Here is a 15816-nt window from a genome sequence, read left to right on the forward strand (position 1 = left end):
TAAAAATATTCTGAGGTACCTGAGGCTCTGGTATAACAGAGAAAATGTGACCATCAAATCACCATTTCAGCTTTTTCATCTTTAATAAAGTCATAGTGATTGAAAGCTGGATATGATCAGTCTTCAAACGTCTTGCAGAGAAACTTGTCATTCCATGGGATGACAATATATCTGAACTGTGTTCTCACTTGCCACTTTTTGAAATGCAGTCTTTCAGCTCTACCACCTAGTCTTATAGAAAAATAAAAGAAAAAGAAACTAGAGTGTTGGTTGCCAGGGGCTGGAAGATGGTGGGGGAAATATGGAGATGTTGGTCAAATGGTACAACGTTGCATTTATAAGATGAGTAAATTCTGAGGATCTAATGTACAGCATGTTGACTATAATTAATAATACTGTATTATATACTTGAAATTTATTGAGAGTAGAAATAAAGTCTTTTCACCACACACAAAAATATGATAACTACGTCAGGTGATTGATGTGTTAACTAAGTTGATTGTTCTATACATCTATCAAAGTGTCCCGTTGTACACCTTAAACATACACAATTTTGTCAATTTTATCTCAATAAAGCTGGAAAAAAAAAGGATGATTTTCTGAGGAAGACAGTGTTCACTTATTTAATTTCATATGAAATATTTCACCCTTTGGAAATCCAAACACTAGACTAGTGTCCCTTCTAATATCCTTCTGAGAGCCTTGTAATTGTAAGAAATGATATATTTTTTGTAGCTTGGCTTGGCAGTGTACATTCTTTTAGTAGAGACAAAAATCATAAAATTCTCTTAAAGTATCTTTTAGAATTGTTTGAAAGAAAATTGTAAAATCACAATTAAATCTTTAGAGGCATAGAATTTATGATTTCATTCAACTGCAAAGAATGAATGAATAAAACCACACTCTATTGTAGCCTGGAACATTTAAAAATGTCAGTTTGGATAATTTATCTAAAAAATAAATTGTTAGTGAAACGTGAACCAGGTGGCATGGCTCATGCCTATAATCCTAGCACCCTGGGAGGCTGGGGCAGCAGGATTTGTTGAGATAAGGAGTTCGAGATCAGCCTGAGCAAGAGGGTTACCCCTTCTCTACTAAAAAGAGAAAAATTAGCCAGGCTTTGTTACTTGCACCCATACTCCCAGATACTTGGGAGGCTAAGGCAGGAGGATCCTTTCAGCACAGGAGTTTGAGGTTGCTGTGAGCTATAGATGATGCCACTGTACTGTGCCTGGGACAATAGAATGAGATTCTGTCAGTCACAAATAAATAAAGAATCTTTTGAGAGGATTGTTTCTAGTTATTTAAATACAATTAGGATCTCTAAAGAGAAATCTTCAAACTTAAGTGAACATAAGATTTTGAATCATTTTTGGGGGCTTATAGAGACAGAATTTTGGCATTACTGGTTTTCATTTAACTGAGGAAAATATTATAGAGATCCTGTTCATGTTCTTTCCTTTTGTGTAATTCATTGCCCCGATCATGCTTGATCAAAGTCTTATAAAAATCTTATAATATTGCTATTATTTAAAAAATATTTACATCTTCCTTTTTTTAAAATCTTTTCTTTAGGGAACATCATTTAAGAACTGGAAGATGAAAGCTCCGATTCCACACTTGATTCTCTTATACGCTACTTTTACTCAGAGTTTGAAGGTTGTGACCAAAAGAGGCTCTGGTAAGTAGTGTTCCTTTTTTTTCTCATTTTTTTATAGCTTAAGGTGATGATGTTACATTTATACATGTGCTGTTTGTGGAAAAGTTGAGAATTATAGGGATCTGTATTATAGGACTATTGTAAATATATGGGTAAATAGGTGGAGCACACTTAGGGAATTAGAAAAGTGGGAGTTGGTTGGAAAGAATGTGGCTAATTTGTTAATTACTAGGAATTAGAATGGATTCAATGCCAAAGGTTTGCATTTTGATTTCATATTATGGTATGATTTTTAACATTTTTTATAAAAAGTGCTATTTTAATTTTTGCATGCAAATATTATTGTGTCTTTTTGTGTATGTGTTAACTTTTACCATTACCATTTCAATGCCAGCTATGCTTAGGAAAGATTCTTTTTAGGGTTGTACTCTAGCTAATTTGATGAATTACTTGGAAGTATTTAAAGAAAGCACTAGCATTATTAAAGAAAATGTCATGGGGAAACACTATAATATTATTGTAGGAAATATAGAGGCAAAGTAATTGAATGGTAATAAAGGAACTGCTAGATACATTAATGTTGAAACTTATGAAAAACTTTAAATGTGATCAGGCATCATGATTTGCAATTGGCTGTTGATATTTGGAGTTAGAGAAGTGTATAAGAAAATTGTATAATTGTATAAATACTGTTATCATTGTAGAGTTGTATCTAGTCTAATAAGTCACTAATAATATGAAGCCCTTGCTATACTCACATTTTATGTGGAGTTAGAGAATTTTTGAAGTTATAAATTTTAGGTATAAAGGAAGAAGAAGTGTATTGTGTGTAGTTGCTAGAATTAGAATGTGTTGTCTGTTAATTCCAGAGAGATAGTGAGAAAAAGATGAGATTATCTGCATGAGGCTGCAGTGTTGTGATATCAAGAATTGTATAGACAAAAGCATTTTTGGAATTCAGAAAGAAAAAAGAATGAAAGGGCTGAGATGGGACTGTGAAGTGATCATCTCAGTCTCTTAGCTTAACAAGGCTTCAAACTCATGTTGGTAATATAATGAAAAAGGCCGCATGCAAAGGCAATAGAGAACAGCTCTACTCTCATGAGCCCCTCCTGGGGAGAAAGTCTTGGGAGAAATTGGGGAGGACTTTGTGCATGGACAAAGGGTACTGAGCCTATTGGTTAATAATATTTTGATTATTATATAGCAGTTGCATCTGCCATTGATGTGGTTGTAGGCAATGTGAAAAAGTAGTGTTTCTATGTCTGCATATTATTTCATCTATTCTTGGTGGATCTTTTTGAATGAGAGAAAACCCTAGAGCAGAATTGTGATGTAGTGGTTTATGCAATTTAAATGGATTACTGGCAAATAATGGATATCTTGATTTTTTTTTCATCTGGAACTTGCAAGTAAAATTGACCATAACCAAGAGAGTTAGAGTAGGTAGAAGGAGGAATAAATAATTTTTACAACAGTGAAATTTTCCAGAATAGCAATTTATATTAAAAGCACTTAACATAGATATTTGAAACAGCAGCCATGTAGAAGAGAAACATCATCTCTATAAGTATGTAACAAAATGACAACATTTCATCCAAAATAGAAATATTGATCAAATCTTAAAAACTTCATTTTTCTGGTTATTACATAAATCTTTTTTTTTTTTTAGTTCTTCTGTCTACGTCAGATCTATGATTTATTTTTTGAAATGCAAATGTAACTTTTTTCGTCATCAAACAGTAGTGGCAGGTTCATTCTGCATAAACTTTAATTGGGGGGACAAAAAGTTTTATCAAATAGGGACTTTCTGGCTCTGAGAAAACTCCCATGTTTGAGAAGCATGAGGGAAGAGCTAGAAACTTGAGGCAGTTGGAAAATTTCCATATCTTCTGCTCTAGGCCTTAGGCCTAAGGAAACTCAATGACCTATCTCAAATTCAGCTTTTATTTTAATGATATAATTATTTTAGGAGAGTGGTAATAAAATGTTGTCTTAAATTAGGCAGAAGTTCTGAGACCTTGCTCTTTTCAATTTATGAATACAGGTGTCACATAACTACTTAACACCTCCCAAACAAAATGTATTTTCTATATAAAAATATAAAAATGTCAAATAAGGCAAGTACTGGGATTTTGCAGCATGCTTGATTTGCTTCATTTCTGTATGATGTGAATTAAGATAGTTTCCTGCAGTGTCTATGTTAAAACCCAGATGGATGGAAACTTGTTTGTGAGTTTTTTGGATATTAAGTGTTCAATTTGGGAATAAATAACATTATTTTATCCATATACTTTCATGGCTTGCACTCATTTCAGCTGATGTCTGTTACCATAACACCTTTGTTTGAGAGAAGCAGATATGTAGCTTACTAAATAGCATCATTGCTGATCTCCATACATCAAGTAGAAAAGGAGTGTACTTGGCATCTTCTCCTTAAAAGATTAATGTCTCAATCTTCATGACTGGCCCAACCTATAAAACCAGAAGCACCAAGGCCAGGGAATAAAGATCAATTTTTGATGTTTGATTTTGCATATTAACTGAGAGGGCTACCTATCTTTGTTCTTTTCTCATATTGCTTAATTCTCTTTTTAGTCCATATTTTATTAATCTCTTTGACAGTTTGCTAAACGTGATTCAAAACCCAATGCATTTAATGTGTATTTTACTAGAATATTATTTTAATTCACTGTGACCACTAGAAAACCATAACTAGATATTTTAATGATTAAGAACCTATATAATACACAGAAATGTTGAATTTTTTAGGTCATGTTAATTGTGTAGAGTGTTTAGATTAACACACATGGTCATTCCATAAAAATATAGAAGTAGATATTTATTTCTCATTAACAGAACTAATTTGAAAGTAATAGGCACTCTTATTACACAAGGTGGAGATGCATTATTTTTATCACATTGGCTTACACCCCATTGCTATTAATTTAAAGAATAAATTAAACATAATAGTTATATCATTATGAAATCCTTGATTGAAATATTAAAAATACAACTTTGTAATGTTTTGTTTTAAATATCACTTTGGATATATACTATATGTTATGACAATTAAGGATTGAATATTCTTTCTCAGGTAATGTCCTAAAGTTGTGCCTATATTTAGAATCAAGGCCTTTAATATCTGTGGAAGCAGATATTTAGCCCTTGTTACCCAATGGATTTTCTCCTAGAACAATTTTATACCTTTTTTTTTAAGTTTTTATAAGCAGCGCTTGAAGAAAGAGGCAGACTACCAACATTACCGATCCCCCTTAAGTGTGTCAAGTGTTATAGCAATTCAGTTAGTAAACATTTGAGTTGCTGTCATTTTTAGGATTCTGTGCAAAAACCACATGTAAAACAAATGCTTGCTTGAAGAATCTTTGTATCTCAACCAGTTTAGAAAATTTAGCTTAACGTTCTCATTTATTTCTTCCTTCCTTTCTTCTATCCTTCTTTCCCTGCCTCTCTTCCTTGCTTCCGTCCTTCCTTCTTTTTTAGTATATTTGTCTGTAAATAAAAAAAAAATATTTTGATATTCCCACTGTGTCTTGGTAGAACTTTTTAAACTATGAAAATGTTGTCATTACTTTGTTTGAATGGTTAAAGTCCACGAAATGCTGTATCTTAACAAGGTCATTCAAAGAGGTTAGTATGATCTCTTTAATAATGGCTATTCTTAAATATTTTTAAAATTTTTGTGTAACTAAGAGAATCCAAAGTAAGGTATAAAAGTAGGGAAATTCTATAAACTGTTGAAGGACTATTATGAACAAAGTATAACTAGTGCACTTTGGGGGGGCCTAAAGTGTGAATCACAATTCAGTTGAAGAGTTTGGGACACTGAAGACAAATAAAGCTATAGGGGTCTGGGTGTAGAAATTAGGGAAGAGAAGGGGGTCCATAATGATACACCTTTCATCTGCTTCTCTTTGCTTTCAAATCCATCCCCAGAATATAAGATGGTGAGTGTAAGAGCAATGATTAATGTACACTTATAATCTCTACAGTGCCAATTATGGTGTTTCAGAGTCAGGGTTCAAGTAAATGTCTTGATGAATTAATGACTGCATGAATGAGTGAGTGAGTGCTTTAATGTTCAGGCTGGGTTGTATCAGTGAGGATGCTACAGTACCAACACAGTATTAGAAAGATAAAGGTAAAATAAAATAGAGGCATCTAATAAAAATGCTTTTTTCTTAAAGAGAAATCAGTACAATGTATAATATGAGACTATTGAAGCAAAAGATACAAACTCAGAATAAGCAATCTCTAGGACGTGTTAAGGGTTTAGATGAAGACCGTGAACCTTTACAAATGGTGAGTGTTTTCATGGACTTGAAATGTAGTTCAAAATCTGTTAGAAGGAAAGGAAAATGATTTTTCAAATATTTCTGTATTAGAATTTTACTACATTTAGTGCTGCTTTAAAGAAGTAATAATGTCATTGTGGAGACGTTTTGGTTTTAATGATATTGTTCAATAATGGCCATTATGAGAAGGTTGTAGCTCATGATTGCTAATACAAAATAAATAAGCAAGTTATTTCAGTGTAGAAAAAAAGTATTCATAGTAATCAGAACATATAGAGAAGAGTAAGTGGCTGTATTACATAAACCAAAGAGTACATATTATTCTAGAAGGGATTTAAGATATATAAAAGCTCCCTGAAGCAGCCGGCTATTAGAGAGTAAAAGGGTGACCACAGGGAGTTGATCTTCTCTTCATTCCAGAACCTGACAGATGACACCTGTTTGTATAAAATGATTTAGATGCAATTCTTCTTGACAGCAAGAGGAAGGCAAGCCTCAAGAGGTTTTCCTAAACTCATGATTCTAGGCCCAAATAATTTATAGAAGACAAGAGTAAATAACCAAAGGCACAGTTTAGGTTCTACTTTTTGTGTTTGTTATCCCTGGATCTTCATTTCTTTAAGTAAAAGAAATTATGCTACTGTGTAATGAAAGTGAGATTTAACTGAATAGGAATGAGAAAGTCTACTAGGGTATTTCCATCTCATGTCAATGTGATTTATGTGCATCAGCTCTCTTGGGCATTCCTGGAAGTCAATGAGCTTAATTCCACATGATTAAGAGACAACCTAGTCCCCCAGCATCTGCCTTTTATTATGTTACCATGTGTTTATTCTCAGTTTGTCAAATATGTCAAAAAGGATGAGCCATTTCTCCTTATTTTCCTTTGGGATAGCTTACAAGACCAAACTTATGAGGCTTTGTTTCTTTACTTTTTGAAGTAAAAAATGTACTTTAATTTTTCTTAGAAAAAAAATTCCTTGTCTTCTATTTATTGTACTATTTATAAATTTTGAAATTAGATCTACAGAAATCTTAATATTCACTTGAAATGATGTATGTAATTAAAGATTGTCTAACAAAACATTGAACTTGTAGCTAACAAGTAAAATAAAATTATCTAGTACCTTTGTTTACGAATCTAACATACCTATGAATTTCACCATAAACTTATCCATTCAGTTTTAGTTGTCCTTACAATTTTATATACAGTTGGCACAGATCAATGTCAATTGTAGAGAATGATACCTGGTTCATGGTGAGTTTACATGGAGAAGATAAAAGTCAATATGGATGAATCTTCCAAGTTGACTAAGATTTCAGTAGGGGAGGAGAATATTTCAAGTTAATAAATATAGCAAATGTGGCACTATATCATAAAGGTACAAAAATATACTGTTGTATATACTTGATGGAGGAGGTGAGGAATATATGGCAGCAGTATAGGAGCTAGTCAATGGTGGGCATTTTAAGTCTTGTTAAGGAAATGATGTTTATTGTAGAGATAGCATAGAGGTATGCACTGCTTGGACTAGAGGATGCACCCTGATCCATGCACATTCAACTTACAGGTGATCCATAAGGTGGCTTGGAAATTAGGGACACTGGTGTTTTAGTATCCTATTGCTGCTTTTAAAAATTACCACAAACTTAGTGGCTTTAAGCAATACAGATTTATTATCTTGTATTTTTTGAGGTCAGATGTTTGAAATCGATTAGGCTGTGTTCCTTGTGGAGGCTCTAGGAGCAAATCCATTTTAGTGCCTTTTGCTAGCTTCTAGTATCTGCCTGCATTTCTTGGCTCATGGTCCTGCATCACTCCAACTTCTGCTTCTATTCTCATATTTCTTTCTCTGATTCTGACTCTCTTGGTTCCCTCTTTCCCATATAAGGGCCCTTGTTATATTGTGCCTCCCCAGATAATCCCCCATCTTAAGAGCCTTAATTTAATCAAATTTGCAGGGTACCTTTTTCCATGTAATATAACATAATCACATGTTTCAGGGATAAGCACGTGGACATCTTTCAGGAGTACATTACTCTGCCTACCACAACTGGTAGTTAATTCAAATTGCCTGTTGGATTGGATTGGAGACAAGAGAAAAGTGTGGTCAGTCAGGAGCCAGGTGTGAATGGAGGAGGTAAGAACAGGGAAGTTGAAATCATTTGTTGAAGGGACCGTGTGATCCATGGGAGCAATTTTAAATTTAGAATCCATTGAGTTTGATGATCAATTATATGTGGAAGGTTAGAAAGAAAGAGGTGAATAAAATCATTCTGTATTGGGAGGATTATGATGCCATCAGTCATACTAAAGGTCCCCAAAGCACAGAAACTTGAACTGACCACTTATTTAAAGATTATAGTAACAAAGTCTTTGTGACTAGGACAAAACCCCCAAAGCAGATTGGGGATAGAATACTAATGGTTCTATCTGTCTTGCAAGGGATTTTGGATTTTATCTTATTTTATCTTTAAAACTTTTTGCTGAGATATTTAATAACTTTGCAAATCCTTTCAGTAGAAAATCCAGTCTGTGAGGTTGGGCCTCTGATTTGGTAGATGTATTCATTGTGGTGTCTTCTATATACCATAAAGTTGAAACTCCTTGCTATGTATATGGTGGTACTACACACATTTGTTTGAGTCTGTCAGTAAACTACATTTACAGGGAAAGGAAAACACACAATCAAGCTATATAGGGTCACACATAAGAATGGCATGCATAAGTCTGATTTTAGACAGATTATACTTCCTGTTGAAAAGACTGTGGTGGAATTCCAGAAAGACAAGGTACTCAACAAAAATCATATTGAGACATATTGATGGCCTGAAAAGCAATCAAAAGGATTCAAAATATGTTTCTGAAGAAGAATATATAGGATAAGGTGAATTTTTAGAGAAGGATTGTAAAATAATTTGAGCAGAAGTTGTGTTGATGGTGTCACCAACTACAGAGAGGAGGAGTGATAATTTTTTCAGGGAGAGAGGATGGAATGCATTCAGTTCAGAACATAAGAGCTGTGGAAGTAACTAGAAATATTTAGTTAATGGATTTATTGGTCTGGAGTTGTATTAGTTTCCTGTGGCTTCTATAATAAATTACTACAAACTGGGTGACTTAAAACAATAGAAATTTGTTCTTTCACAATTCTAGAGGCCAGAAGTCTGAAATCAAGGTGTAAACAGGGCTACATTTTCTCTGAAGCCTCAATGAGAGACTCCTTCCTTGCCTCTTCCATCTTCTGGTGGCTTCAGTTGTTTCTTGGTTTGTGGCTGCATCGTTGCAATCCCTGCCACCATCTTCACATGACCTTTTCCTCTGTATCTTTAATCTCCCTCTGCCTTTTCTCTTATGAGACATCTGCCACTGAATTTAGGATCTATTTGTATAATCCAAGATGATCTCATGATGAGATCCTTAACCTTAATTACATCCACAAAGACATTTTATCCAAATAAGTTCACATTCACAGATCTGAGTGGACATATCTCTTGAGAAACCACCATTCACATGAGAAAAGTCAAAGCAAGAGGGTGTGGATTTTGAAATGGTCCTCATATTAAGAGCAGCATGATTGAATGAAATCATCCAGAGAAAGCAGAGAGAGAGAGTGAGAGTGAGAGAGAGAGAGAGAGAGAGAGAGAGAGAGAGAGAGAGAGAGAGAGAGAAAAGGAAAGGGAAAGGGAAAGGGAAAATAATCAAGTGACCTGTGGAACACTAATCTTGAAGAGGCTGGCAGAAAAAGAGCCACCAGTCAGGGAAAGAGACTAAGGGAAAATTAAGAGCCAAAGAAAGAGAACTTAGTTCTCTCAGTTTCTGCAAACCAAAGGAAGAGAAAGTTTCAAAATGACAGAGATAGTGTTACATTCTTTGTAGAGTTGAGTCAGATAACTAAAAATAGGTCATTAAGTCAAAATTCAGAAAAATGTAGAGGTGGAGAGAAAAGGGAATCTTAAAGAAGTTGATGTTAGATTTTTTTTTTAAAGTACATATTATACAAAATCAGTATATTAAAGGGACTGTCTTTTTTTTAAAGTTTTTTTCTTAACTCTTTAGAAATTATGCTTTTTCTATTTAGGCAAAACAAATGTAAAGCTTGGTCATCCATAGTAATGAAAAGAATTATACTACAGAAAAGATAAAATTTCATTCAATTAAAAATTATTTTACCTAGATTTGGAAAAAGTTTGCCATAGACAAATCTCCAAAGGCAGGGTAATAGCAATTTAATTTTCATTCCCTCACTTCATGCAAACATATAGGAAAGGTGGCTTACAAGTGTATTATAATTTGCCACAGTTAATTCTCATGTTAACTATGGTAAGTTGGGAGGACATTTCTACAGACAGCTAATATTGACCTGTCAACTTTTGTCTATGAGGATGATCACAAAAAACACATACTTTCAGTCATTTTCTTTGAAGGAGTTTAACCTTCAAGAGGCGATGAGTATTATCAAACCCATCAGAAATTAAGAGACTTGGGTTTTAATACAGCTCTTAAAGAGCCTTTTTGATTGGAACAAGTCCCTGAACCTGTCACATCTTTGGTTTCCTTTTTCATAAAGTAACAGTTATGAAATATAACATCCTCAGTAGAAATAATAATTCATACTTTTGTTCATTTTGAAAATGTTTATTGAACACTTTCAATGCATACTCAGCATGTAAGTGACACTTTTTTCCCTACTGTATTTTAATTTACATATTCACAAATTGATTAAACACATTTAGATGAGCAGAGCTTGTGGTCAGGGTACTTGACAGACATTGTTGGGTACATTTAACTGTAATGCTACACAGTATGTGCTATGAACACAGTGTGGAGGATGTTATCAGCTTAAGACAAAGGTTTGATTAATAAAAAAATATGACTTTTAGTTCTTGTTAAAAAAGCATATGGTATATTATTACAAAGCTAAGTTAAAAATAAGATGCATTTCCTTACAGGTGGTGATATATCTAGGGGAAATTTGATTTGGCAGTTCAAAATATTAAACAATGTTTTAGTCTATTTTTGCTTATTTAAGGCAAATTTCCTTTTGTAAAGTTGTGGTCTCTTAAGACATCCATACAAGACACTTTGCAAGGAAAATGTTGCCTTAAGGCAATGACAATGAATAACTTTGCCAAGTTTTAAAATCTCTGAGGGTTATATTTAAACATTTCTTTAAAAAATGTCAGTGAGCCTCTTGTGGGTATTCTCAACACTATCCAGTTGTCATTTATTAATATATTTTACTAACTATACTAAAACATTTTCCAATTAGTTTTGCTACCTCAATTTCAGTAAAGTTCTGCCATTGGCATTTTACTTTGAGCTCTAAAAGCATATTCCAGTTACTCTGTATTCCACATATTATGTAAATATTATGTTGGGAATGATAAAAGAAAATTATTTTTATTAACGATGAGAAAAAGGTTTTCATGCTCATGTGAATTAATTTTTTTTATCAAATATTTGTCATATCAGAAAGAAGGACAACTATCTGAAAAGACAATTCTTCCAGATTTTCCTATAAATATGTTCCATAAAGTAATTGGACTCTCCAATGCCATCTTGTGGCTTTTCAGGATTGATGAAAATGCAGTAATAAACACAGAATGCAGAGAGAAAATAAACATGGGAAGAAAACTTCCAATGAATTATTGCTCAGAGATTATTTTAATTGCTCCTCATGTTTTCCAAACATTTAGGTTCTCTATTGCCTTAGGTTTTTAAACAAAGTATATAGATTTCTGCTATATTTTGGGCTATTTTTATAATAGCAATTTTCACTGAGATTTTCTAAGGAAACAAAAAATATTGTATTTTTCATGATATTATCATCATGTCAATTTGTAGCCCTGTATTATCAGAATTCATATTATGAAGGCAAGTACATTCATATAATTAAAAAAATTCTCTTTTAATATGTTGCTGCCATTAAGGTCTTGTTATTTTAATAATTCAGGTGTCAAAAGTAGAAAAAGTCATTAAAGATTTTTCAGTTGCTCAGTAATATAAATAAGAGCTGCTGGTAGAAATATAGAAGTGAATAACGTGTGAATAGATCTGTGTTTCATAGCTTATGTTTTCCTGCTAGTCTATGGAACTGGGCCTGCAATAGGAGATGGGAGGGCCTGAGGACAGTCAAGTTAAATGGAAAGTACTAATCACCAGACAGAGTTATCTATCTTGAAAAAGCAATTGTTCTTATCTCCATATCCCAAAAGAATAATATCCAAGAGAAATTCTTGGTTGACAACGTTTTGTTTTTAAAAAATAAAAAAAAATCCAAAGGATCTTAGCTGTCATAAGTGCTTTTTCAAATAAAAATCATGTATCACACACACAAGTATACACACAAACACACGTACACAAATACTAACATGCTAACAATTTTTTCAAATTTTGAAGCAAATCTCTGACTGTTTCCAGTTATGGATACTCATATATAATATGTACAACTGTACCTGTTTATGTTTGCTTCTTTTAGGGTTTTATGCATGGAAGCTCCCTCACCTTTTCATAGAACAAAGTAATATATTCTATACTCCTACTGTAAACTAAGTGCTTGATAACATTGTCATCACCTATGCCTGAGTAAAAAAAAGATTTAAATATTTAGATATTTGTTTGTAGAAATTTCCCTTCTCAATTCCTTATTTCACAGAAGTATGGGAAGTTTTAGTAATAGAAACAAGGCAAAATGATTTATCTTTGTTAGGTTTGATCACTTCATTCTTAGTTTTCCATATCCATGAATCTTATCCTGAAAATTGTTTATACAATTTCCCCATGACTTCGGTATTGTTTTTTTGAAACATATGGAGTGCTTATTTTTGTAACTGCATGCTTTTTCACATTATGAAATCCATGTGTCTGTCGTATCTTTTGAACTGATGATGCTATAGGCATTGTCCTTTCATATTCACTACTCAGTTCTAGTTACTCTTCATATTTAGCAAATATTTTCCAGCAAAGCATGTTGTAAACAAGTAACTTGACTGAATTCTCTGGGGGAATAAAAAAAGATGAACAATTTACCATCTTTGCTATTAAATATCTTGCAAAAAAATAAGTGATACGAAACACACAAGTGTAGTTAGTATCCTAGTACTGTTGTAACAAATTATCACAAACTTAGTGGCTTAAAACAACACAAATTTATTATCTTACAATTCTAGAGGTCAGAAGTCCTGAAACCCAGGTGTTGGCAGGTCTGTATTCCTTCAGGAGGCTCCAGGGGAGAATCTGTTTCCTTGCCTTTTCCGGCTTCTGGAAGCCACTTGTATTCTTATCTTTGGGCTCCTTCCTGAACTCAAATATAGTAGCATATCATCTTCCAATCTCTCTGACCTCTGCTTCCATTTTAACATCTCCTTCTCCAACTCTGATCTGCTGCCTCTCTCCTGTAAGGATACTTGTGATTACATTGGGCCCAACAGATTAATCTAGAATAATCTCTCTATCTCAAGATCTTTATCTTAATCACATATGCAAAGTCCCTTTTGCTATGTAAGGTAACATAGTCACAGGTTCCAGGAATTAGGATATGGACAACTTTAGAGGGTAATTATTTTGTCTATCACAGAGGTGTACTAGCATAGCTTTTGCATGAAACAGTTTGATATGGATGGAATGCAAATTTATTTGGGCACAGTATGGGTGAAAGGAGGAGGAAGAGTGTCAGGAAAAAATGTGGCAAAAGGTAGATGGGAGCCATATCACAACGACTTTGTATGACATGACAAAAAAATGCTGCCACTATCCTGTAGGAAACTGTGAACCATTGAAGAAATTGAAGTACAGCTTAGCAGGAGTAGCCTGACCAGATAGATTAGAAAGAGCTCTGAGACCAGAAAGTGGGAAATGAGGCCAGTGGTCTAGGTGAGAAAGTCATGAATTGAGGCAGTAACAGTGGGAATAAAAGGAAAAGCAATCGACTTGATTGCTAGTAACAACTAGAATTAATAAAAACTAGTGGCTGATTGTACAGTGGAGAGAGGGAAGTGGAGAGTGATTCCAACTGCTTTTATTAAGTTAAAAATTATCTTGAGAATTAATAGCTATTGTAGGTAGCATTGCCTGTCTATAGTCTTCCTGGTCAAATATGTTTTGGAGTTTCAAAATGTTATATCTTTTGTTGTTTGCATTCAGACTGACCCATTGTACATCTGAAATAAAAATCTTGATTTGGGGCCAAACTTCTCTCTGGTAGTAGATCTCTTCCACAGAACATCTTCCTAAAGTCAGATTTTCCTCCTCAGGGTTCATTCAAGTGTCTTCTACCCTTGTGCTTATCATGGAAGATTGAGTCAATGAGTCTTCTTTTGATAACTTCAGTGAAACACCTCAAACTAATACATGGAGGGATATTTTTTGAAGATGTCAATATTCTTTAAAATAAAATACTTATAGTTACATGCACATATATACACACACATACACACATATACACATGTATACGCTCAAATGTACATGCAGTTAACTATTCATTCACAAAACACTTTTATCAAGGATCTACTATATGCCAGATGCTGTGGATTCAAAAACAATTTGGATATGTGATTATTTCATTTTTAACATCTGTGTCTTATTTACCTATCTAAATAGTGTAAGCTCACTGAGTATAAAAATATCTTATACATGTTATATATATATATATGTATATATATATGTCTTTTAGAATCACTGTGCTTAAAGTGATTGCATAATTAGTGCTCAATATATATTTGTATTTGATTTCTGGATTTAAGAACATTGAGGAATCTCATCACAGCACTTTATATTTTCCCATTGGCAATTTATGTGCATGTTGTAGCTATTTTCTGATACTGGAAACTCCTTAAGGAATGCTATCTATATAGTTTAACTTTATTATCTTTACAAGCCCTAACCTGGGGCCTTGTACATGGCATTCTGTGACTAGTTGTTACATGAGCAAATGAATGATGGGTGAAATGAATAGTTTTATTGACATTTACAATTCTCTGAAAAGGAAGAATTAAAGTTTTATCTTTAGCTGTTGGGGTGACTTGACCATTCATGGTTATTGTATATAATCCCCTGCTGGAATTGAAATAGCTGAAGCTGGAAGCACTGAGGCTACACTGGAAAGTGCATCTGAAGATGGCATTTCTTCTTTTGCTCCAAAGAGCAGTTTTTCAGTTATTTTATTATAATAGCTATTGGGCAGCTTTTCCTGCTTCTTATCCTTGGGAGATTTTTGGCATATGTGTGTATATGTAGGTCATTTCATGAAGGAGAACTAGATGCACAAAAGGAATCCTTCACGGAAGGGTGCCTGGGAGGAGTGAGGCACGAGCCAAACCAGCTGCTCCATGCCTCCGTGTCTCCCAAAACAGATCGCGGCAAACCCTAGGAATGCTGGTGAATAGAAGTGTCCTACAACCTTGGGGGTGTTTTATTTTAATTCAGAACATGAATTAGTTCAATTTGGCAACTTGCACATTCATTCTGCCACTCTGTAACTTACATGCCGCTCTGCAATGAACAGTGGTGACTTACTGTTCGTTTCAAAGGCATGTTTTTGCTTTCTTTAGGAGACGTACTTGGTTTGTTTTGTTCAGTTTTTAATGATACATGATTTTATTTTAAATTTCTTTGGAAACTGCTTTGTATCCTAGGGTTTCCAGCTTTCTATGAATTGAGAGGAGGTTATTACCTTCTAAGTTTTCAATTAGGAAAACAAAGCAAGTTTGGAACCTCCGTTGGGATCTTGTAAACCCTCTCAAAGCATGTTCTGAATGAGACAATTTTTGTGCAACTAGCTCTAATTGTCTGAGATGAGACAATCTACAGAAGCTAATTGGACAGAATCTCATTCTGCA

At 33.8% G+C, this 15816-nt stretch overlaps 1 protein-coding gene across 1 annotated transcript in view; it reads left to right on the forward strand.

The window, feature by feature from the left end:
* The window catches only part of IL1RAPL1 (interleukin 1 receptor accessory protein like 1), a 1316165-nt gene that overhangs the window by 202871 nt on the left and 1097478 nt on the right, over positions 1–15816 (forward strand). The window contains exon 2 of the mRNA XM_012756926.2: positions 1576–1681. Coding sequence (XP_012612380.1) covers positions 1600–1681 — 82 coding nt within the window. The 5' untranslated portion in view covers positions 1576–1599. The remainder of the gene's footprint in view (positions 1–1575; positions 1682–15816) is intronic.

This window comes from Microcebus murinus, chromosome X (assembly GCF_040939455.1).
Source record: "Microcebus murinus isolate Inina chromosome X, M.murinus_Inina_mat1.0, whole genome shotgun sequence".
NCBI lineage: Eukaryota > Metazoa > Chordata > Mammalia > Primates > Cheirogaleidae > Microcebus > Microcebus murinus.